The 21,617-nt window shown below is 34.4% G+C and overlaps 5 protein-coding genes across 7 annotated transcripts; 3 read left to right on the plus strand and 2 right to left on the minus strand.

Annotated features, from left to right (window-relative positions):
• The first annotated feature begins 4,538 nt into the window (after nucleotides 1–4,538).
• On the plus strand, nucleotides 4,539–8,709 carry LOC104742429 (putative WD repeat-containing protein C3H5.08c). 2 transcript variants are annotated; one of them, XM_087483420.1, is made up of 7 exons: nucleotides 4,539–4,768; nucleotides 5,735–6,088; nucleotides 6,317–7,284; nucleotides 7,369–7,459; nucleotides 7,559–7,716; nucleotides 7,797–8,007; nucleotides 8,088–8,709. In XM_087483420.1, the coding sequence occupies exons 3-7, from the start codon at nucleotides 6,433–6,435 to the stop codon at nucleotides 8,549–8,551; spliced, it is 1,776 nt and encodes a 591-aa protein (XP_087339546.1). In that variant the 5' UTR covers nucleotides 4,539–4,768; nucleotides 5,735–6,088; nucleotides 6,317–6,432; the 3' UTR covers nucleotides 8,552–8,709. The 2 variants fall into 2 exon arrangements, with proteins under 2 accessions (XP_087339546.1, XP_010461743.1); XM_010463441.2 differs by lacking the exon at nucleotides 4,539–4,768 and having other exon boundaries at nucleotides 5,618–6,088.
• A 635-nt stretch (nucleotides 8,710–9,344) lies between these two features.
• On the minus strand, nucleotides 9,345–10,774 carry LOC147928738 (uncharacterized). The gene is made up of 4 exons (XM_087486252.1): nucleotides 10,691–10,774; nucleotides 10,448–10,626; nucleotides 9,669–10,013; nucleotides 9,345–9,600 (listed from the first exon to the last, which is right to left on the minus strand). The coding sequence occupies exons 1-4, from the start codon at nucleotides 10,772–10,774 to the stop codon at nucleotides 9,345–9,347; spliced, it is 864 nt and encodes a 287-aa protein (XP_087342378.1).
• Nucleotides 10,775–12,605: 1,831 nt separating this feature from the next.
• Nucleotides 12,606–15,767, plus strand: LOC104742430 (chorismate synthase, chloroplastic). Of its 2 annotated transcripts, XM_087483168.1 has the most exons (13): nucleotides 12,606–12,967; nucleotides 13,154–13,304; nucleotides 13,397–13,473; nucleotides 13,559–13,617; nucleotides 13,770–13,853; nucleotides 13,959–14,051; nucleotides 14,279–14,359; nucleotides 14,529–14,660; nucleotides 14,747–14,849; nucleotides 14,936–15,030; nucleotides 15,120–15,185; nucleotides 15,274–15,358; nucleotides 15,443–15,767. In XM_087483168.1, the coding sequence occupies exons 1-13, from the start codon at nucleotides 12,832–12,834 to the stop codon at nucleotides 15,586–15,588; spliced, it is 1,308 nt and encodes a 435-aa protein (XP_087339294.1). In that variant the 5' UTR covers nucleotides 12,606–12,831; the 3' UTR covers nucleotides 15,589–15,767. The 2 variants fall into 2 exon arrangements, with proteins under 2 accessions (XP_087339294.1, XP_087339295.1); XM_087483169.1 differs by lacking the exon at nucleotides 15,443–15,767 and having other exon boundaries at nucleotides 15,120–15,189; nucleotides 15,280–15,355.
• Nucleotides 15,483–19,259, minus strand: LOC104742432 (uncharacterized). The gene is made up of 10 exons (XM_087483167.1): nucleotides 19,061–19,259; nucleotides 18,617–18,823; nucleotides 18,190–18,424; nucleotides 17,950–18,122; nucleotides 17,741–17,880; nucleotides 17,474–17,651; nucleotides 17,031–17,371; nucleotides 16,711–16,949; nucleotides 16,521–16,633; nucleotides 15,483–16,434 (listed from the first exon to the last, which is right to left on the minus strand). The coding sequence occupies exons 2-10, from the start codon at nucleotides 18,805–18,807 to the stop codon at nucleotides 15,957–15,959; spliced, it is 2,088 nt and encodes a 695-aa protein (XP_087339293.1). The 5' UTR covers nucleotides 18,808–18,823; nucleotides 19,061–19,259; the 3' UTR covers nucleotides 15,483–15,956.
• A 1,165-nt stretch (nucleotides 19,260–20,424) lies between these two features.
• LOC104743975 (uncharacterized) lies at nucleotides 20,425–21,555 on the plus strand. Its single transcript, XM_010465003.2, has one exon. It carries the CDS (start codon nucleotides 20,425–20,427, stop codon nucleotides 21,553–21,555), a length of 1,131 nt encoding a protein of 376 aa, XP_010463305.2.
• Nucleotides 21,556–21,617: the final 62 nt, after the last annotated feature.

Below are 21,617 nucleotides of genomic sequence, written 5' to 3' on the forward strand. Positions count from 1 at the left end.
AATAATTACATTATCCAAGAGTAAAGGTTTGTTTTTGCTGTATATGTATATGATTTTTCCACAATAAGGTAAATTCACTCACTTTTTTTTTTTAAAGAGTCAACAATTTAACCCAAAGAAATGTAAATTTTCTTCTACTTGGAGCTGGTTTGTAGCCAAAGCAAACCTTTACTCTTGGATACATAATACAATAGAACATCTACAAATTAATACTCTGTAAATTAATAATTTCTATAAATTAATAAATTTATTCGGTCCCGAGTTGGGACTAGTTTAATTTTGGACATAATTCGATAATATAATAAGATAATAAGATAATAATTTTTTTGAAAATCATTTGTAAATATATGGTCCCATCAATAATATAAATTAATAATTATATAAAATTATCTAAATATATGTATATATATATACACGTTAATTTTTATTAGAATTCATTTTTAATATTTTGACTATATAAAAATCTGTGAGTACTATCTTCAAAACATGATAATTGTTATTTTCATTTTAACTGATTTTATAAAAATATTAATTATAATGATTAAATCTTATTTTTATTTTTTTTTACCAAATTAGGAAAATCTCTCTATACATTAATAATTATTAATTTATCGAGAAATTAAAACTTTAATAAATTAATATAATTTCATGGTCCCAACATTATTAATTTATAGAAGTTTTACTGTAATATATAAATTAATAATTATATAAAATTATCTAAATATATGTATATATATACACATTAATTTTTGATACAATTCATTTTTAATATTTTTATTATATAAAAAGTTGTGAGTACTATCTTCAAAACATGATAACTGTTATTTTCATTTTAATTGATTTTATAAAAATATTAATTATAATGATTAAATCTTATTTTAAATTTTTTTTACCAAATTAGGAAAATCTCTCTATACATTAATAATTATTAATTTATCGAGAAATTAAAACTTTTATAAATTAATATAATTTTATGGTCCCAATATTATTAATTTATAGAAGTTTTACTGTAATATATACACAAGCAATAATAACTAGAAAAATTGGATGGTGAAATCTTAGGTGAAAAAAAACAAGGATTTGAGAAGCTTGCCATATACAGTACGTCACTTAGCTTTATTATATATCTATACTAGTGTTTTTGCTCAAAAATGTTTTTTGGAAAGTTTTTACATTGAATGCTATTTAATGCTTATATTCGTAGCCAAACAAGTTTTGTTAACTTTCTCTACTATCCTTATAACCAAACACAATAAAAATATTTTAAATATTCATATATATAATGTTCTATAATTAATATAGATATTTAAAAGATTTATTCCAAATAAAAAAAAAATATTCTCCTATCATCTCTTTTTGATTTTAAAATGTAAATGTAGTGAATCATCATATAATACTTAAAGTTAATAAAAAGGTGTATTTTTCTTGCATATATTGTGATTTGAATTTTTTTAAACAAACATATATTAATCAATTAATATAAAAATGTGTGTTCAACATACATATATAGTAAATTTACTGTATATAGTAAATTATAAAATTTTAAGAAGTTTATAATTTATAACTGATACATCTAAACTTAATAAAAAGCTTAAAATTATAAATATTTAAATATATTAAATTTGCAAAATTACACAAACGAGTTATATTACATGACGGGTTATATGACATTACAAGATTGAATTGATAATACTAAAAAATAAACTATCAGTAATATGATATTTCAATACGGGTTAAATCCTCATTTTAATGTTTTAACAACATCACTATAAAATACGTCGGAACCAAACTGATTTAATTAAGATTGTAGTAAACAAAAATTATTATGAGGTATACCACAATTTATATATTAAATCACTAAAATTAACAAAAGAGTATATTAGTAAAATTATTATTAAAATAATATATTTAAAAAAAAAACTTACTTCGCAGTATACCGCGGGTCATAATCTAGTATCAGACTTATTCCTTAATTTTTAATTAACGAAAGGTTACGGTTAGATGCAACCACCTTAGAAGAGAAATGTTTATAATTGAAAAGCCTTTAGTCTTCTAAACATGGGCTTGTAGAGCTTTTTAAGGGTGACATCTCTCCCTCTCTGATGATCTATTTTTTGCAAACCATTATTAGCAAACCATTATTACGATTTAGCTATGTATTTCTCCCATTTCGTAACTTCCATCCAATTCTATATATATGTCTTAAGAGTTTTTTGCCCACATGAATGCCTCAATGTTAGACTACTCATCAATAATCATCATCCCATTTTTTTTTTTCTTGTAGCGTATTTATGTTTTTATTTTTTTGTATACTAGTTAACTAGTATATGATTCCCCATTGGATTCACATTAAAATTGTAATGCTTTTTTTTCTCAGTCTTGGTCATTATCATGGTATGTATAATTCAAACCTAAGTTTTATTTATTTATTTATAATTCAAACCTAAGTTGTATAACGATTTAGATGAAATGGTGTTTCTTTAGACCATAAACCATGACACTAACCATGACACGTAATATTTTCTACGAATTAATGGATCCGAGTTTGGATAACATTTAAACTTTCAGTAACTTTTTCCTTAAGAGGTTTTAGATGTGAATCCATTAATGCCCATAGACTCTTCACTAATAAGGCATGATTGAAAATAATCTATCATTCCGAACCCCGAATCACCATCTAATTTTCAATTTTCATTTACTTAACTTTTCCTATGTATATCGATTTCGATGAGTTTCGTGCTCTTTCGAAATTTTGCAAGCTCACTTCTTAGCTAATCTTTTCAAGTTTATCGTTTTTAGAATCCTAAGCCATGTCAAACAAACAAATAAGTGTTAGGTAGGAAATATACTTTGACAAACATACAACCCTGACCGCAAAGTATAAATCAATTAATTGGGCGATTAATTAATCCCAGAGATTAATCACATGCAAAATCTTATCATAAACCCTATTTAATCACCCAAATCTTATTAATTTATCAATCAACTAGCCAAGATATCGATATCCGTATCTCCATCCCTAATCATGATGTATTAATCATTAATCACAACTAAATCCAAGAGTAAACCATTTAGCCAGTAAGAAACGGATATGTATATGTCCGGAAACTAAATTGTAAATTTTTAACTTTTTCACTACAAATTCGATATTAATTATACGTTTAGTTACATGATTTGTCTAAGTAATTAGATCACATATAATAATAATAAGTTGCTAACTAGTTCTTTCAAGTTCGATAATACTTTCTACATTATAATCATCTTGTAGCTAGGGTGTATATATATATGCTATGTTCGCGTAAACTCGTTCCTTTGACAGGTGTAAATTCGTTTCTATGTCACATTGTTGTGGTGTATTCTACACAGATTGACCGGTCCAAGGAATAAGTCAACAATTGCATGGGACTCGAGACAGTAGCTATAGAGTTTAGTATACTTTTCGTAAATACTTTAATTTTAACTTATATGGTACAATTAGTTCACCTCTTTTTGGCGTCAAGATAAAATTAATTAATTAGCCTATTTTTTTTACTTAGGCTTCGTCGAAAGATGAACTCTCCCATTACTACGTAGTAACTAACGTACATCGATGAAACTACTAATTTAAACTATACGAAACTATTTTTCGTAACAAATTCGAACTCCGCCACGTATCATCAAATAGAAAAGTATTAACTTCCAATCACAAATTCAAACTCAACCACATAAAGACATGAAGCAAAAATACAGAACTCTTTAAAGACCATGCGTGTAGTCGTGTAGAGTACTCTACTTACGGAATCAAATGTAAAACTTGAACAACACTCTCTCGTTGATAAACTTTATCGTAATCTAAAAATATTAAAAATAAAAAGAGAGAGTTCCATTATGATGTAAAAAGTTCAACAATTCGAAACATTCCACGTTCAAGATATATCCACCATAAGTCTGTAATAAACTAAGAATGACCTTTTTATTTTTATATAATTGGATATTATGTACTCATTTGCTTCATAGTTCAATAATTTGCATGACGAAGATACGAGTTAGGTAATTTGGTATGGTACCGTATAACCAAACAAGTTGCAGATTTTGTTTTTATTAGTTGTTAATTCATCACCAAAATTACGTGCGTAGTTTGACCAATCAAATCTCTTGAGATACGAACAATATCACCTCTCAAATCACAAAAATAAAAAGGTAGCGAGTTGTCGCATTATGTTACTCGTAAAATATTTATTAATTTATGATTGGCATCCAATGAATCATTTAGTCCTATAATTGTAGATTTTGTATTATCCGCATGTAATTTTTTTTTTTTTTTTTTTTTTTTGTGTATATGCGATATGCCATGAACACAGAATTGAGAAGATTATGCGTTCCTACAAGCTGGGGAAGAAATAGTTGTCATATATTTCCCAATCTTTGTTTTTTTCTCGAACCAAATTGTTTCAATTATTTGGAAATGTAATCAAATTATTTGTTTGCATATAAGCTTTTTTTTTTTTTTTTGAACAAAATTGTTTGCATATAAGCATATTGTAACTTTTGCTCATAGGATACATTTGTATAGATACCTCATGCCTATATACAATATACATATATAACTATATAAGCCCATATATCGTCGACGACTAATGTTACATTACATTACATACATGAGCGAGCCCTCTCTCTCTCTCTCTCTCTCTCTCTCTAACTCTCTTTCTAATTTTGAAGATTCCGCCATTGTTGCATAGCTAGAAGCTCAGTCTGAGTCCAAAACTACAGTCAAGATTACTATACGCAGGTATCGTACTAAAGTCTCTTATATATATTCCGTTAAGTGTATGTACGAACATTCACATTCTTGTTTCTAGTTTCAATACATATAACTATATGATTGGATAAAATGATGCATTAGTAATTAACTGTTCTAACGAACAAGGGTACTTGAAGGATATTGCTGATATACGAAAACTACGTACTGCCACTACATTGAAATAACGTTATAAATACTTAAGAATAAAATCACATTATAACTTTACAAACAAGTACTAAACGAAACTCAACTGATGAATATATATATATGGTGAAACACAGTGATGTTGAATGCACCGCTAATTTACTGACCCCCAAATGCGACCGAGCATGTATTAACTTTGTTTGACAAAAAAAAGAAAGAATATACCATCTCCATTAGTACAATTACAAATTATTTACATGGAAAAAGAAGAAGAAAAAGCATGTATTTACTACTTTGTTTAAAATAGGACGAACTACGTCAGGAGAAATAAAGGTGAAAACGAAATGTCTTTTATGTGGTAAATTTACACAAACATACCCAATTCACTTTCTCACGCAAACATCACCATAAAACGTATTACACTGTTAAAAGAAAAAAGGGTCAGTATGCATATCCGATCCATAGAAGTCTTCTAGTATAGTTTTGGATCACAACCACTCATTACAATTTTCATTTTACCGAAGATACGAGATAATTAAATAAAATGGTATTTTTTTTTTTTCAGAATTGTATAATATTTCTTAAACAAAAAAGGACTAAATTAGCTAAAATGTTAAGTGTATTTTTTTGTAAGCAGCTAAAAAATTGTCAGAAAGAACGTAAAGTAAAGTAAGAATTTTTCCAATTTTGCAGGTAAATTAATTACTTAATCCGGGTTATGTCGACAACCGTGTCTTCTCGTTTGTTCTGCGCACTAATCATGGTTCTGATTCTAAAAAGTTTTTTCTTTTTAATTCGCCGTTGTTGCAGAAGAGACATAAAACCCAAAATAACATAAAAAGGCACAAAAACAAAAAACAGAGTAAAAGAGTCTGAGAGATTGGTCGGGAGAGTAAGAGGTTTTAATTGTCTCCTGTCTCCTGAATCGCGGCCACTTCGCCGTCAAAAAATATCACAGAGATTCTCATTGGGCCGCCATTGATGAACCCAACCTACTCGACTGTGATGACACATAATGTGAATGTTCTGTCTATTTTTACATCTCCCCTCACACACCGATGATATAACAATAACAAGTCTTGCTGAGGTTTGAAGAAAGAACATCAAATCAAAACCCCCGACCCAATTCCGAATTTGACTTCATTGCTTCTTACTGAGACAAAGGTACTCACTTTTTTTTGGTTAGAGGCTTTTGATTGCTTATTCTATTCACTTCCTTAGTTTCAGGAACCGTCTTTTCTTGTTCTATATATTATCCTTAAGTTAGTACCTTTGTAGTGAATGAACATTTCACATCGATTTATGCAAGTTCAGAGGATTGAGTCGGGTTAGTTTTTTTCTTTGTTGTTGTTGTTTCTAATGGAAGATTTGGTTTCACACTTTTGGTCTTAGGTTTAAACATTGAGGAGTTTACGGTCCGTGTACTGCGTTGAGGCTACAAGAAGAAGGTTTATATATAAAGGAAAAAGGAAGAAGCTTTTTTTCTTTTTTGCAAAGTTGTGATTGAAATGATGAGTGTGGTGGGAAGAAGTGAAGTTGTTGATGATGTGTTCTTTGATTCATCCGATGTTTTGTCTGTTGGTGAACAACTAGTAGTAGTAGAAGAAGAAGAAGAAGCAGAGTTTCTAGTTTGGTCAGGTGAGCCAGTTAGTGTTGAGGAGCGTCGTGAAAGGTTTCTCAAGAGAATGGGTTTATTAGTAAAAGAGAGATTTGAGTCCTTGAGTTTGGAGAGGATGACAAGCGATGAGGTTACTAGTTCTTCTTCAGATTCATCTCTATGTGATAATGAGTTGCAGTGTTGTGTTAGAGAGGAGAATTATGGATCAACCACTTCAATGTCTGATGATGAACTAGAAGGAGAGGATGATGATGATGTTTCAGAAGAGATCTTAACCAGTGCTTCTGTAAGTCCATCTCGGAGTCTCGGCAAGAAAAGCGCGAAGAAATGGTTGTTTAGTTGCTTTGCAGGAGAAAAGGATAAAGATTTCAAATACAACAAATCGAGTGAAGCGACGATGAGCAAAGTGAAGGTGAAGACTAATAAGAAGAGTCATGTAGAGTTATCTGCAACTTACATGGTACAAAAGATTAATGGACACAAGGGGAAAATTTGGGTATTGAAGTTTAGTCCTGATGGTAAATACTTAGCTACAGGAGGTGAAGATGGAGTTGTAAAGATATGGCGAATCACGCTATCGGATTCTTTACTCGCCTCTTTTATGCGACAGCAAGAACCAATAAGCCAACAAGAAGCATTGGTTCTGTTCCCTCAGAAAGCTTTTCATATCGAAGAAACACCGTTTCAAGAACTCTATGGTCATACCGGAGATGTCTTGGACTTAGCATGGTCAGACTCAAACGTGAGTGTTAGTTTGTTTGGTCGTTTGTTTAAAATCTTTTTCTTTGTTTCATTACTTATGAATCTGTTTTTGGGCTTTTTGCAGTTGCTTGTTTCAGCTTCTAAGGACAAGACAGTCCGGTTATGGAGAATTGGTTGTGATCAATGTCTTCATGTCTTCCATCATAACAACTACGGTAACTTGTTTTCTCATCTCAAGTTGTTCTCAAATCTTTGCAAAAACGTTTTGTTTGTTTACTCACTACTGTTTGTTGCTTTTGTCTTTCCAAATACAGTGACTTGTGTTCAATTCAATCCTGTAAATAAGAACAACTTCATAAGTGGATCTATAGATGGAAAAGCTCGAATCTGGGGTTTGTCGGAAGAGAGAGTCGTCGTTTGGACCGATGTCCATGATTCCATTTCTGCTATTAGTTACCAACCAAACGGAAATGTAAATTTTTGTCATTCACTGGTCTCTCTTTTTTATTCCAAAGATCATCATCACTGAGATTTGCTCTGTTCTGGCTTCAGGGGTTCGTTGTTGGTTGCATCACCGGAACTTGTAGGTTCTATCAAATCTCAGGTAACGATGTGATGATGGATGAACAGATTCTTATCCGGGGACGGAATAGAATCACCGCCGTGGAGTTTTGTCCTGGAAGCTCCGAGAGAGTAATGGTATCTTCCGACGATTCGAAAGTTCGAGTATTTGATAAAGCTCAAATCTTTCACAAATTCAAAGGTAGAACCTTGAATCATCTGAGTCGTATTCTTTTTTACAATTCTTGAAATCGTGTTTTGAGGTTTTTTTTTATGTTTCAGCTCCGTCGAAATATGGGAGACAATCGTCGGCGTCGTTTGTTTATTCCGCCGGGAAGAATATTTTATCAGTCCGACGAGGTCTCGGAATCTATCTCTGGAACAACGATGGTTGTCCGGCGAAGAAACGAGCGGAATCGTCGAGTTCTTTCGAGTATTTTAAATCGCCGGGTGTATCCGCGGCGGCGGCTTGGACTGCGCCAGGAATGGAAGTATCGAAAGCGGTCGAATCAGGGCGAGCGCTGAGACAATTACAAAGCTCCGGGAGATTGTCTCGGTCCTGCCGTGTTACCGCCACGTGGCCGGAGGAGAAGCTACTGATGATGAATGTAGGAATTTACGATAGTACTACCCTCCCCGTCGGCGGGTTTGATTTTGCCGAGGCGTGGAGGCTGGTCATCGTGACGGCGAGCTTGGATGGGATGATTAGGACATTCCATAACTATGGACTGCCACGTAGATTATAGTGATTCGATATTTTTAGTTTTATTTTGTTTTGTTGTCTAAATATAGATATTATTATAGTTTTCGATTGATTCACTTCCAAGTTCCTCTACCTGTATAATGGACCTAATGGTATTGTTCAAGCCTCTATGTCAATGATACTCTATCGGTCTGAATGGTAGCTGTGGTCGGAGTAGACAAATCCGTTTGCGGATCAAATCATGTGAATTTATTTTCGGTACTAAGTAATTTCACTATATCACTTATTTCCACCATTTCAGAGAAGACCTTAAAGAAAATATCCCTTCTTCTAACCTCTCTCCCCTCTCTCTATCTTTTCTCCATTATGGAAAATAGCATTGAAGTCCCCAATCATATACTATTTGTCTCTTCTTCCAACACAACACCTACTAATTCTTCCCATACTACATTTCTCATACTAATATTCAGGTCGCCATATACACATGAGAGATAAAAATTTGACGCACGAAACTGAACTTGAACATCAATCAAATTTTTATCCTCAAAAAGGATATCCAATTGGATACTGTTCTTCCACAAAAAAGCTAAACCCCCATATTCTCCAACAGGGTCCACAATTAAAAGTCTATCATACCCCAACATACAAATCCACTAAACTATATCTACATTGCATCATCTCCATCAAAAACAAAATCTCAGGGAAATGTTTTTTAAGCATCTCCTTGAGACGAGTAATCACCAAGTCTGAGACGAGAAATCACCAAGTCTTGAGACCGTCCCAAGCCTTGACAATTCTAACTAAGGATGCTCATTAAACATTGGGTGATCCCTCATTTAGGAGCACCATATAAGGGTTAAACTTGGGGACTTTTGCAGTGCTTTCTCCTCCATAAACTGCTTTTTCTTCTTATCATTTGCATACCGATTTAAATCCAGCTGGGAGTTAGAACCACCACCAGATATATCAAGACCTTTTGGTTTAAGCTTTTTAATTCTAGTTGGAGGTCTTTTCTTTGACTTCCCCTTTTGTTGGCTTTGAGCTGGAAGATATAGCTTCAAAAAAGCCAGACCTAAAACCCGTAGCCCTATCCTGAAAGGGTTGAGACAAAGCCAAGAAAGAACCCACCAAAACTGGATCCTGATTTTTACCGTACTCACCCTTGCTGATTCTCCAAACTCAATGAAACCTCATCATTCTTCAGATAAGGACCAGTCTGCATAAGTGTATTTGTCTGAGAGCTTCCATCAAATCCTTCAAAGCCAGAAACTAAACTCTTATCCTTATTCACATCCAAATGAATAATCGGGGCAACCTCCATTATGAGAATAGTCTTTTTTGCAATCGGATCCTTCTCCACCTGTCTGACTGATATTCTAATCATGTCGGCTTTCACTTGCCAATCTCCATTATTATTCACCAGTAAGTACTGTCTCATACCATCCAACACATCTGCTGCAATCCTCTGTCTTCCAGTAGAACAGTCAATCCCCACCTGATCTTCCCTAAGAATGCCAAAAAAGGGATCTACTTCTTTCAAGAACAGGGGTTTAAGCAATTTAGGCATAGGAGAACCCAATTTATAAGATTCTTCTTCTAAATCCAACCTCTTGACCTCTCCCTCTCATATGTCAACCTTTGACATTTAAAACAACGCTTTTGAACTCTCTCATATTGAAATCGCACTACTGTAGACTCACCTTTTGGCAGTTTCAACTCTTTGGATCTCCTCAAAGGCCGAGAAAAATCAAAAAGCACCTTCACTCTAACGAACTCTTGGATTTGAGGTTTGTTCGTATAAAATGCCACTTCGAGTACTTCCCCTTTCAATTCCCCAAGAGCTGTAATATCTTTAGCAATGTAGTAATTCACTAGAAGATTCCAGATCTACACCCAAATAGGAATTCGTTGGAGATAATTAGGAGGCGAATTCTCATACCATTTATCCACTGCTAGCGACCAATCATTGTAAGTATGAGCGCCCTTAGCTAGCACTTCCAACAGATCATGCTCTGTATTGAATATAGACTGAAACCTTTCATTCGATAAAGTAATCCTCCTCATTCTCCCTGGTTTATGCCATTTTATAGGCATATCTCGAATGAGGTTCTTCATCGACTGGAACAAAGGGTTCAGGGTTCAATCTATGAGGCTAATCGAATTTCTCGCCATAGATAAAAACTTCGGGAGATCCGGACATCTCGAAAGGCTCTTCTTCTTCTTTTAGAGACATAGCCATCAACACCTTGTCCATAGCAGAAGACATGATTCAGAATTTGATGTTCTTCTTTCTCAGAACTTGATAAACTATCTTCAACAAACCCTAAAAAGCTTAGAGAATTAAGGCTAAATAAATGGGTTACAAATGATATTAAACAGGAGAAAACGACTACAAGGGAAAGAGTTTTCCAGTCTAGAGTTCTCTTTTCGACCTAGTGGAAGATACTAAACGAAAAAGAAGGTCTTAAGCCCAAAAGAGGGTGGTCTTGCAAGGTAACGAGTTCTATACTTCAATTTTTTTTTAATTAAATGTCTTAGTTATTCTTTATGATTTCTTTATAGTCTTTCACTTTTATTTTTATCTTCTATTTTCATGGTTAGTTAACAAAATTTTAATTTTCTTTTCCTATTGTTAAGTATATTTACATTTAAATTAAAATGGAGTATTTGTAAAAGTAGTAAACAAATATTATTGCTTTTTTTAGTCATCTAATCTAATTATGGTTTTAATTATATAAATAATATATAGTTAAATATAATTTTTATTCTACCATGCAATCACACATAAATATATATATATATATATATAACCAACTAAAAATTATATTTAATTATAGTTAAGATGATAAAGTTATAATTATATAATATTTTATTACATACAAATTTAATATTATCATTAATAATTATTTGTGCCCCATACAAATATTTTTTTTAGATTTGCCACTCAGTATTTACGCTCAGTGTAGATATATGTATGTTCTAAATTCTGATCCTTATTTCCAAAATTTTCAGGATCTAGATGGTTACCTCATAAAATGGTTGATCATAAACATATTCCACTCTTTTTGGCCAAAATTACTAAAATTAAATCATAGTTGGATTCATAACGACTGTTGTGAAGGTAAGAACTGTTGTGAAGGTAAAGTCTAATTATCACTATATGAATGCAAACGTAGGCAATGATACGAATTTAACTTTTTTTGTAGTGATTCTTTTTTGTTTGGCCAAAAAGTGTACATGAATATAAATCGAAGGAGATTCAACTAAAACCTTATTGTAAGTGATTTAGATAACAAATGTAACTCTCTAATTAATAATTATTATCCGTCCTAATACTTTTTTTATCATAAGAATTATCAACAGTCCTAATACATCTAATAAAATTGATTTGGTGATTTTATCGAGCAGATGTTAAAAATTGTAAAAAAACAATTTACTTTATTTCCTTTGACAAAATACGAACATTAATTTAAAACCAAAATATAATTATACTAATTTACATGCATATATGTAAAAAAAAAAAGAATTTCTTCTTATAAAAGTGGAATAGGTGATATTCAAATCTGGTTAAAAAATTACTAAATATATATATTTTTAAATATGTAAAAAACTATTTAAATTTTAAATGTTATCAGTATTTATTATTATTCTTTTTAGTTTCAATAATTTATTTTAAGGGGATGCTATTGGTTCTATGGTTTTAATGGAATATTTTAATGGATTCCATTAAAATCATATGTTATTTAATCATTGATTTTAAATAACTTATCAAATTTATGTGTATTGGTTTTATGATTTATAAATACTTGTTAAACCCTATATTATTTGTTTAATGATTTATTTTTGGATTTTAAAATTTATTTTATGTTTTAAATATATTTGAAAGTGAACAAATTCAAATCCAAAAAAAAACGTTATTTCAAAATTCATATATTTGGATTTTCATATTTATAATTCTGTATGATTTACAAATCATTCGTATCCATCCGATAACAAGTTGACTTGGAAGGTAAACCAAAACCGGAGATAGACCAAAACTTAATTTCATTTGAATCAGTTCCGGTTAAACATTTATAAAGTTCGTAACAAATGTATTTGGTTTGGTACTCGTCGTTTTGGGTTAGTGTTGGTAGGTAGAGATTTTTGCTTTTGCATTTGCATTTGCGCCTCCATTTCCATCAACGAAGAAGAAGACCACAACGAAGCCATCAAAGCCATATATATGATGGCTTAAACTCACCTACCCCCAAAATTTGCCACCAACTCCCCAATTTCTCTCCTCCTTTAAACCTTTCTCAATCCCTCCTCTTTCGAATCCTGATCATGGCGTCTTCTCTCACTTCCAAATCCATTCTCGGATCCACCAAACCCGGTTCTTCTTCTCTTCCCTCGGAGCTCCGTCGTCTCTCTTCTCCCGCCGTTCAGATCTCAATCCGTTCCCAACCCAGGAAGAACTTCCGTGAGTTCTCTCTCTCCCCGATTATTTTCGAAAATTTCTAGCGTAAAGAAGAAAGATGTGTGATTTGAATCTTTAGGGTAGTTCTGGTTGATTGAATTGATTCACATTTCCATTAGAACACAGAGGGGAGATTGAAAAGGTCAAAGCTTTTAATAGTTTTTGATATTGGGTTTTTAAAATTGGCAGAGATACAAGCTACTGGAAGCTCATATGGGACTCATTTTAGAGTTTCCACGTTTGGAGAATCACATGGAGGAGGAGTTGGTTGTATCATTGATGGATGTCCTCCTCGGATTCCTCTCTCTGAATCTGATTTGCAATTTGATCTTGATAGGAGGTATATTCAGGAACAAAGCTCTTATTATGTATGTAACCTTAGAAAGATGATCTCTTGATGAGGTTCTCTTACATGTTGGTTTGGTTTATTAGGAGACCTGGTCAGAGCAGGATCACCACTCCTAGAAAAGAAACTGATACCTGCAGGATATCTTCTGGAGTCTCCGAAGGTCTAGTTTAGTTTCTCTTTTCATGGCTTGAATTTTTAATTAGTGTCTCAACCTTGTTCTGACTGTTAACATATATAAAATACAGGAATGACGACAGGAACACCTATCCATGTGTTTGTGCCAAACACAGATCAGAGAGGACTTGTAAGTTTTTTGAACATATCTATGCATATTAATTAGCTTGATATTGATAGATAGATTGTTTGTAATTGGCATTAGAGAAAGCATAATCGAATAGAAAGCTTGGAGGTTTTATGTAGTCTCTCTAACCTTTGATAGACTCTGTGGATTTTCAGGATTACAGTGAAATGTCGGTTGCCTATAGACCATCGCATGCTGATGCAACTTATGACATGAAGTATGGTGTCAGATCTGTGCAGGTATCTTTTGTCTAACTTATTTAAATGCTACTTCTCTTGGTAAGGTTTTATGTAGTTTAAAGGCATTGTCCGGCTTAACTTACCTTTAGTGTGATTCTTTTCAAGGGTGGAGGGAGGTCTTCAGCTAGAGAGACCATTGGAAGAGTTGCTCCTGGAGCTTTGGCCAAGAAAATTTTGAAGCAATTCGCAGGAACTGAGGTGTGTTTACTTTCTGAATTTGCAAATGGTATCATTGAACTCTTCATATCCTTTATGACATTTTTTTTTGTTCTTTCTCACCTCTGTTCTCTTTTTCTTAGTATTGCAACGAGAATTTACCTTAGTAAAAACCTAATTAACCCATTTTCTACAGATGCACGCAACTCTTATATATTTGCTTCTGGACTTGCTTATGTTTGTCTTTTTTTTTTTTTTTGTGTCTCCAGATTCTTGCCTATGTCTCCCAAGTCCACCAAGTTGTACTTCCAGAAGATTTGGTAGACCACGAGAATTTGACACTGGAACAGGTGCGGATCCTTCTTGGAAGTTAAACCCATTTTAGTGATTTGATTCGTGCTGTGAATTTTCTGCAACTTTCATCCACCACTATAACCATTTTCGTAATTACTTTTTTGTTGCCACTTCTTATTATGGCTCTTGTAATAACATTCTTACCTAATTTTGTTCTTTTTTCAGATAGAAAATAACATTGTTAGATGCCCTAATCCTGAGTATGCGGAAAAGATGATAGCTGCGATTGATGCTGTCAGGACAAAAGGGAACTCTGTCGGTGGTGTTGTGACCTGCATTGTTCGGAATGCACCACGTGTATGAACTCACTATACCATGAGCTTAATCTGTGTGTCGTCCTGTAGTCTGATTGCATGAATGATTCTTGAAACTACTATACGCAGGGGCTTGGTACACCGGTTTTCGATAAACTTGAAGCAGAGCTGGCGAAAGCTTGTATGTCGTTACCTGCAACAAAGGGATTTGAGTTTGGAAGTGGCTTTGCAGGTATAGAAAGTTATATTTTGCTCTTCTTTGACCAGTCTAAAATAACCCCTCTGGAGCAGTATAAATCATACGCAATGAACTTACAGGTACCTATTTGACTGGTCTTGAACACAATGATGAGTTCTATACCGATAAAAATGGAAGAATACGTACAAGAACAAACCGGTCCGGTGGAATTCAGGTTGGTTAAGTCTTGAATGTAATATGTCAATAAACTAGTTTTTTTTTTTTTTCTCCCGAGAGATTCCTTATATTGGTCAAATTGCATAGGGAGGGATCTCAAATGGTGAAATAATAAACATGAGAGTAGCCTTCAAGCCAACATCAACAATTGGAGTAAGTTTATGATAAAACTCATGCAGTTTCCATGTGCACATAACAAATGTCAGCTCGAGATCATTGATGTTTTCTTTCCAACTCGCAGAAGAAGCAAAATACTGTAACAAGAGACAAGGTAGAAACCGAAATGATTGCGCGTGGCCGTCATGATCCTTGTGTTGTTCCACGAGGTGATTAAGTACATCCAACCTCAAACCATTGAATAGTTCACTTTATTACTAAGGATTTTGATATTGGTTTCGGGTTCGTTGCAGCTGTGCCAATGGTGGAAGCAATGGTGGCTTTAGTTCTTGTGGATCAGTTGATGGCACAATACGCACAATGCCATTTGTTTCCAATAAACCCAGAGTTACAGGAACCTCTCCACACAGAGCAGCCGCAGAATGCTGCTGCTTTGTAAGCAAACCTCGAGCAGGTAGAGTGGGAGAGAGAGAGAGAGGCTTCACTTTTGTTGTGTGATTATTATGAATAAAAATGTTTGTTTAATTTTGTGCCCCGGTAAAAAAAGAACAAATATTTTTTGTAAGATGATTTTACTTCTGTACCCTGCTGTTATTTCAGTTAAATGTGATTTTACCACGGAACGTTAGCTATGTTTCTATCAAGTTTACAAGTTCCGTTCTGGTTGATAAAAATGTACTCTGTAATATACAAATTAAACACACATAACTAACAGTTTACGCATTACCTACTAGTTTCTCTTATGAACCAAATCGTGTCTCCGCTTACTTGTTCTCTCGTGGGGGTGAAGCAACGTTTTCACATGTGTTACTTGGTTTTCTTGTTATCGTCTTTGTTCTGTTCGAGAACCACTGGAGCAGCCGGAATGCTGAACCACCACTCTTTAAGCCGCCGCATTAGCCGCTCTGTGCTTGCTCTACGCGGTGGCGAATATCTGGTGAACAGCTCTAGAAACACCACCAGAACCAAGTAGTTACAAGGCATGAATACCATCATCAACGCAGCAATGACAACCGCAACTGCAAACTTTTCACTCGCCTGTGGGAAAAGTGAGAGTAATAAAGCTCGGAACTTGAGTAGAACAATGTTTCCGTCTTGGATTAGCTCTTCGAGCTGCGAAATCGCGTTTTGGACCGCTAAAAGCTGTTCCATTGTGTTCATTGGAGGAGGTGTGATAACTTTCAGCTCGATCATTGCTTTCTCCCTATTGCTGAAACATCTCGTAAGAACTATAAAACCCGCTAAAAAGAGAGACGCAATCGCACAAACATAGCCTATCCATCCCCTAAACAAAAAGAAATCCGACCAATACAGTTCAGATAATTGTAACTAACAAAAACAAACACAAAAAAAGATTTCAAAACACGTTACCTGTAAATTATTAAAGTAGAGAAGAGACAGAAAACAAAAGACTTGAATGGATCATCCCAATATGCTAACGACAAAAACCAGTTCCCCATTTCCATAACCGGAAGTAGCAGTTCCTGCAAAACCTCAGTCTCTAAGTCCTATTGCATGAATTGTTGTGTGTGTGTGTGTGTTTTTTTGTTTTGTCCTTTACCTTCATCACTGCTGCATTGGTGTCAATTCCATCAACTTTGACTCCATTAACAGTCTCTTGAGCAAGAACCACTTTCTCGTAGTTCTTTCTTGATTGCTTAACCGCTTTCTCCAATGGGTTCACATCTCCAACCATCACGTCACCTACCACAAGACTACTATTACTCGTTGGACTCGTTGCTCCGAAAACCGAACCCAATTGCGAAACCATATCCGATGCCGACATTGACTGCAATGTCCCTGTTAAAAGAAGTTTTGTCTAAGATATAATTCTATAAGACCACAAAAAATACAGTTTGCATAATATGTAGTTAAAGTTACCGATGTCTTTGGCTTTGTTTGTCCGCTCCAGAACTCTAGAACTAGACATCTCTGCAAGCGTCTCCAGAATACGATCGCCACCAGGAAGCTGATCGCAGAGATTGAACGGGAGAAGATTTCCGTAACGTACAGGGGTAGTTAACCCGAGTTCTTGAACTGCTTGCACACGCAAGATACCGAGCACAGCTTTTGAGATAGCTTCATCTTTCGCCACACCGCTGCTGATCTTGAACTTTTTTATGTATCTATGAACATATAACACTTCTAGGATTATAGAGAGCCAGTAATCTCGTCGTGTGTGGCCCTTGAGCTCTGGGAACTCCATTACTACTGGTTCTGGTCTACAGAAGAGTGCCATCAAAATATGTAAACTGAATCAGTCAAATAAAGAAGTGGATAGAAAACAAAAGCTTTTTAACTGACTTAAATAATTCATCTCTTACAGGGAAATAGACTTGTAAGAGACAGCCTTATCGAAAAGCCGAGTTCCCCAAGGACCAGTTAACTCTGGTTTAATGACTTGTTTCAGATCTTCAGATAGGCTATAACGCTTTGGTGTGTCAAAAGACACAACCTTTATAGCCTCGAAATATAGCGAATGATCAGTCAGAATCAAGCGACCTGCATTTAACAATACTCAATTTTAACCAACCGAATAGATAGGAATTTTGGAAAATCTCCACACCTTGTCTGCACAGAGAGGAACATACCTGGCCATGCTGATATTCCAATATGTTCTAGAACTGGTTGGGTAGTAACTGTCCCGTCGACCTCGAGTATCTTTTCTCCTTTTGATCGAACACCAGAAAGCAAAGATGACTCGGACTGGCTCTTCATCTTCTTTATTGCTCTACAAAATGATCTCGGTTACAGATTTCACAAAGTTTTTTCTGAAGAATGGATGGAAGATTTTATTTACCTTTCGAGTCCATACAAATACTTGTCATAAACATAGAACTGAAGCCGAACACTGTTTGAGGCAGAAGTCAGCATCCCGAACAGATTCTCACATATGATCACATCAGCTATTATAGGAACTGCTGGAGCAATCCGGGAGAAGGCTTCTAAACCAACAGTTGGATCTTCATCAACCTGTTTCCATCTTCGAAAATAAGTCTTGACTCAATGGATCACAAATGCAGAAATCAAAAGTGCTTACACTGGGTAATGCCTGGCTAGCAGCAGAAGGGACCTCCCAAGCAACCATCATATCAAAAGTTAAACGCCGAAAGTCTTTATCACTTAGATGACCAGTTACTCCTACAGAGAGTGCAAGTGCCCTGAAACAGCAATACTCTAGAAAGTTTCTTGGAAACATTGAAGGCTGCTTTACAGATTCAGACGCCTCTTGTTTGAAACTATCTTGTAACTCACTTACTGAAACACCAAGTACCCTGCATCAAACGTTTCTCATTACTAGTCTATATAGAAACTACAAATCCATTCCACAAGAAAATGATTTCATTAACATATATCAAAACTTAGCTTATCTAGATCAAGACTTGAACTTTTTTCATATACTTGAACCCTCTTAAACCAATTCAATTCTATGGACTGAAAAGTAACTAAAGATGAGTGATGCTTACTTGGAACACCTTCGGATAACCACATTTGCTACTGGAGAGAGCTCAGGTATCCAACTAGCTCCAGCAGATGGAGAATTCTCAATCTCGTCGATATCTTCATCGAAAGAACTTTGCTTGCCAAGCAACCATTTAAGTGAACTATCTTTAACCAGACCTTCTAGCACATCCATAGTTCTACTACTCGAAGACATACTTAGATTACTTCACCTGGTAAAAATCATTTCAAACAATTAGTAACAACAAAAAATTAATTGACCCTCTTCGACTAAACTGTTTCTGATCATCCTTCATTTGATAAAAATCTAAGCTTTATTAGAAATTTCAACTCAAAGGTTACTCATGACATAGAGAAGAAAGAGGTGAATCCATATGTGTATCTGACTAATTTGTGAACATTTTCCCAAATTTACAGAGGAGGAGTAGTAGATGTTTTTCTCAACTAACCCACAACTAACTTGACAACTTTAGTTTTTGTTCTCCTACAACACCATAAACGGCTCTTCTTGTTTCCTTCCAGATTCTGACGTGATTTGGGGTTTATCGAAAAGGCGACAGAAGAAGAGAAACCGAGAAAGTGAGACGGTAAAAGGATAATCTCCTCCGGTGTCGGCGTCTTGCCCAGGAAATGATAAGATACGACCATTACCACGTCAGCAGTACGTGGCTTTATTATACTTACGCCACGTCAGCTACATTAAACGGCTCAGATTTAATCGAACGGCTTTCATTTACTTACAATCGTAGCCCTACACGTGTTAAATTAATAATTCGTTGCCGTTAGATCAACCAGTTATAAACATTTTTTTTTTTTTTTTAGCTTCAGTATCCTTTGGCTTCTGCCTCAGTATCCTTTGTGCGTTTCGTTGGGACGAATTTTTGTTCTGTTGATTTCAGAGATGGGTTTCTTTGTTTTTCCTTGATTTTTGTTTATTGTATTTTCGCCGTAAAATTTCATCTTTACACGTTGCATTGGTTAGTTGGGTATCTTTATGCCATGCATGTGATGACGATGTTTTAATAAATGAAATTTAGCAATCATAACAAACGAATACAAACCCAGAAAGCAGAATTTTTGAAGGCATTTAGGACCGATAGGATAAGGCAACTGAATTTTGTCAACAGAATTTATGAGAATTTTTTTTTGTCTATTCTTGTCTTTTTTGTTCCAGATTGTTTTGGAATATATAATACTTGAAGAAATCGTGGGTTTATGAACAACAGACTTGTCCTCATTAGGGATTAGTGGCAAGGGCGAACCCACGTTACGGTATAGAGGGGCAGCTGCCACCGTTAAAATTTCAGAAATAAGAGTTATTTATTATCATTTTAATTTTTGCCTCTGCTAAAAAAATATTCAATGTTCCCAACATTTTTATACCCACGTTTCTTATCAATACATAAATTTGGACTTTTTGTGTTGAATTGAAAGCCTAATTTATTTTGTTACCATTGGAAGCCCATTTAGTTGACAAAAAGAATACTACAAGCCCATTTCGTTTTAGTTGGTTTTATCTCATTCCCCCATTACACAACTAAAACGTGAGAGACTTTTCAGCTTCTTTTCTTTCTGATTTTGTTTTTAGCCAAGATTTGTTTTGTTCGTTTCCATTAAAGACGCAAAATCTCATATTCATGTATCTTTCTTGCTTCTTCTATGATTCTAGAATTTAAGTTGATCCTTTTTTATTAGATGTTTTATTATATCTCTTTCCTTTTCTACTTTGATTTTAGAAACATAGCTGAGCAGTTGAGTTTTGCAGATAAAACAATGGAGCGATATTACAAACCAACTTCTGCTTCAAATATTTATGATAATTTGGATGATTTGCCGTGAGATCCTGCTCAAAAAAAAAAGAATATTGGATTATCATCCAAATCAAAGAGATGAAGTAAGGCGCAAGTACTTATCTAGAGGTCCATGTCAACCTTATGATCATATTTTTCTTCAGAAAAGAATTGGAACTGCATTGAGGCGATTTAATTCAGCTTGGTTTGGTAAATACTCTACCTGGCTAGAGTATAGTACATCGACTAATAGAGCTTATTGCTTGTGTTGTTATTTATTTAAAGATGAGATACCGAAAAGAGGCAACAATTATGCGTTTGTGGAAGAAGGTTTTGCTCTGTGGAATAAGCCTGAGTCACTAAGGGATCATGTGGGTGATACACCCAACACATTTCATAAGATTGCTGCTAGGAAATGTGATGATTTGTTGAATCAAGCTCAGTCTATTGTACATACTCCGCATAAGCAAGATGATGTCGTAAAAAAGGAGTATCGCGTCCGGTTGAATGCTTCGATTGATGCTTCAAGGTACTTGTTGAGACAAGGGTTACCTTTTCGTGGTCATAATGAGTCAAAAGAGTCTGCTAATAGAGATAATTTTTTAGAGCTCATTAGATACACTGGAGAACAAAATGATGGTGCACATAAGTTTATTTTGGAGAATGCTCCAAAAAATAACCAGATGATTTCTCCAGTGATTCAAAAGGATATTGCAAACTCTTTTGCAGAAGAAGTTGTGAAATCTATCATAGAAGAAATTGATCATGATGTGTTTGCTTTGTTGGTTGATGAGTCTGCAGATATCTCTGACAAGGAACAAATGGCTGTTGTTTTTCGATTTGTTGATAAGAGTGGAGCAATTAAAGAAAGATTTGTTGGAGTTCTTCATGTAAAAGAAACATCTTCTTTATCTCTGAAGTCTGCAATTGATGGTTTATTTGCAAAATATGGGTTAAGCTTGACAAAGGTTAGAGGACAAGGTTATGACGGAGCAAGTAATATGAAGGGTGAGTTCAATGGGCTTAGATCATTGGTTGCTAGGGAAAACAGTTATGCATATTACGTCCATTGTTTTGCTCATCAACTTCAGCTGGTGGTCGTTGCAGTTGCTAAAGTGTTGGTGATTTTTTTGATATGGTTTCTACTCTGTTGAATGTGGTTGGAGCTTCTTGTAAGAGGAAGGATATGATTCGAGAAAGTTATCGGAATAAAGTG

This window comes from Camelina sativa, chromosome 14, assembly GCF_030686135.1.
Source record: "Camelina sativa cultivar CO46 ecotype springtype chromosome 14, ASM3068613v1".
Lineage (NCBI taxonomy): Eukaryota > Viridiplantae > Streptophyta > Magnoliopsida > Brassicales > Brassicaceae > Camelina > Camelina sativa.

Bases quoted from the DNA above. Each gene is read 5' to 3' on its own strand.
- LOC104743975 (XM_010465003.2), top strand. From the start codon at position 20,425: ATGATAATTTGGATGATTTGCCGTGAGATCCTGCTCAAAAAAAAAAGA.
- LOC147928738 (XM_087486252.1), bottom strand. From the start codon at position 10,774: ATGTCTTCTGCTATGGACAAGGTGTTGATGGCTATGTCTCTAAAAGAA. The intron at 10,627-10,690 runs GTTTTTATCTAT...CCTTTGTTCCAG, and splicing joins AGATGTCCGGATCTCCCGAA to TCGATGAAGAACCTCATTCG. The intron at 9,601-9,668 runs GTGAGTACGGTA...CAACCCTTTCAG, and splicing joins AGTTTGGAGAATCAGCAAGG to GATAGGGCTACGGGTTTTAG.
- LOC104742432 (XM_087483167.1), bottom strand. From the start codon at position 18,807: ATGTCTTCGAGTAGTAGAACTATGGATGTGCTAGAAGGTCTGGTTAAA. The intron at 17,881-17,949 runs GTAAATAAAATC...ATCATTTTGTAG, and splicing joins TATTTGTATGGACTCGAAAG to AGCAATAAAGAAGATGAAGA. The intron at 16,634-16,710 runs GTAAAGGACAAA...GAGGTTTTGCAG, and splicing joins CCAATGCAGCAGTGATGAAG to GAACTGCTACTTCCGGTTAT.
- LOC104742430 (XM_087483168.1), top strand. From the start codon at position 12,832: ATGGCGTCTTCTCTCACTTCCAAATCCATTCTCGGATCCACCAAACCC. The intron at 15,031-15,119 runs GTTGGTTAAGTC...CAAATTGCATAG, and splicing joins ACCGGTCCGGTGGAATTCAG to GGAGGGATCTCAAATGGTGA. The intron at 15,186-15,273 runs GTAAGTTTATGA...TCCAACTCGCAG, and splicing joins AGCCAACATCAACAATTGGA to AAGAAGCAAAATACTGTAAC.
- LOC104742429 (XM_087483420.1), top strand. From the start codon at position 6,433: ATGATGAGTGTGGTGGGAAGAAGTGAAGTTGTTGATGATGTGTTCTTT. The intron at 7,460-7,558 runs GTAACTTGTTTT...TTCCAAATACAG, and splicing joins CTTCCATCATAACAACTACG to TGACTTGTGTTCAATTCAAT. The intron at 7,717-7,796 runs GTAAATTTTTGT...TTCTGGCTTCAG, and splicing joins GTTACCAACCAAACGGAAAT to GGGTTCGTTGTTGGTTGCAT.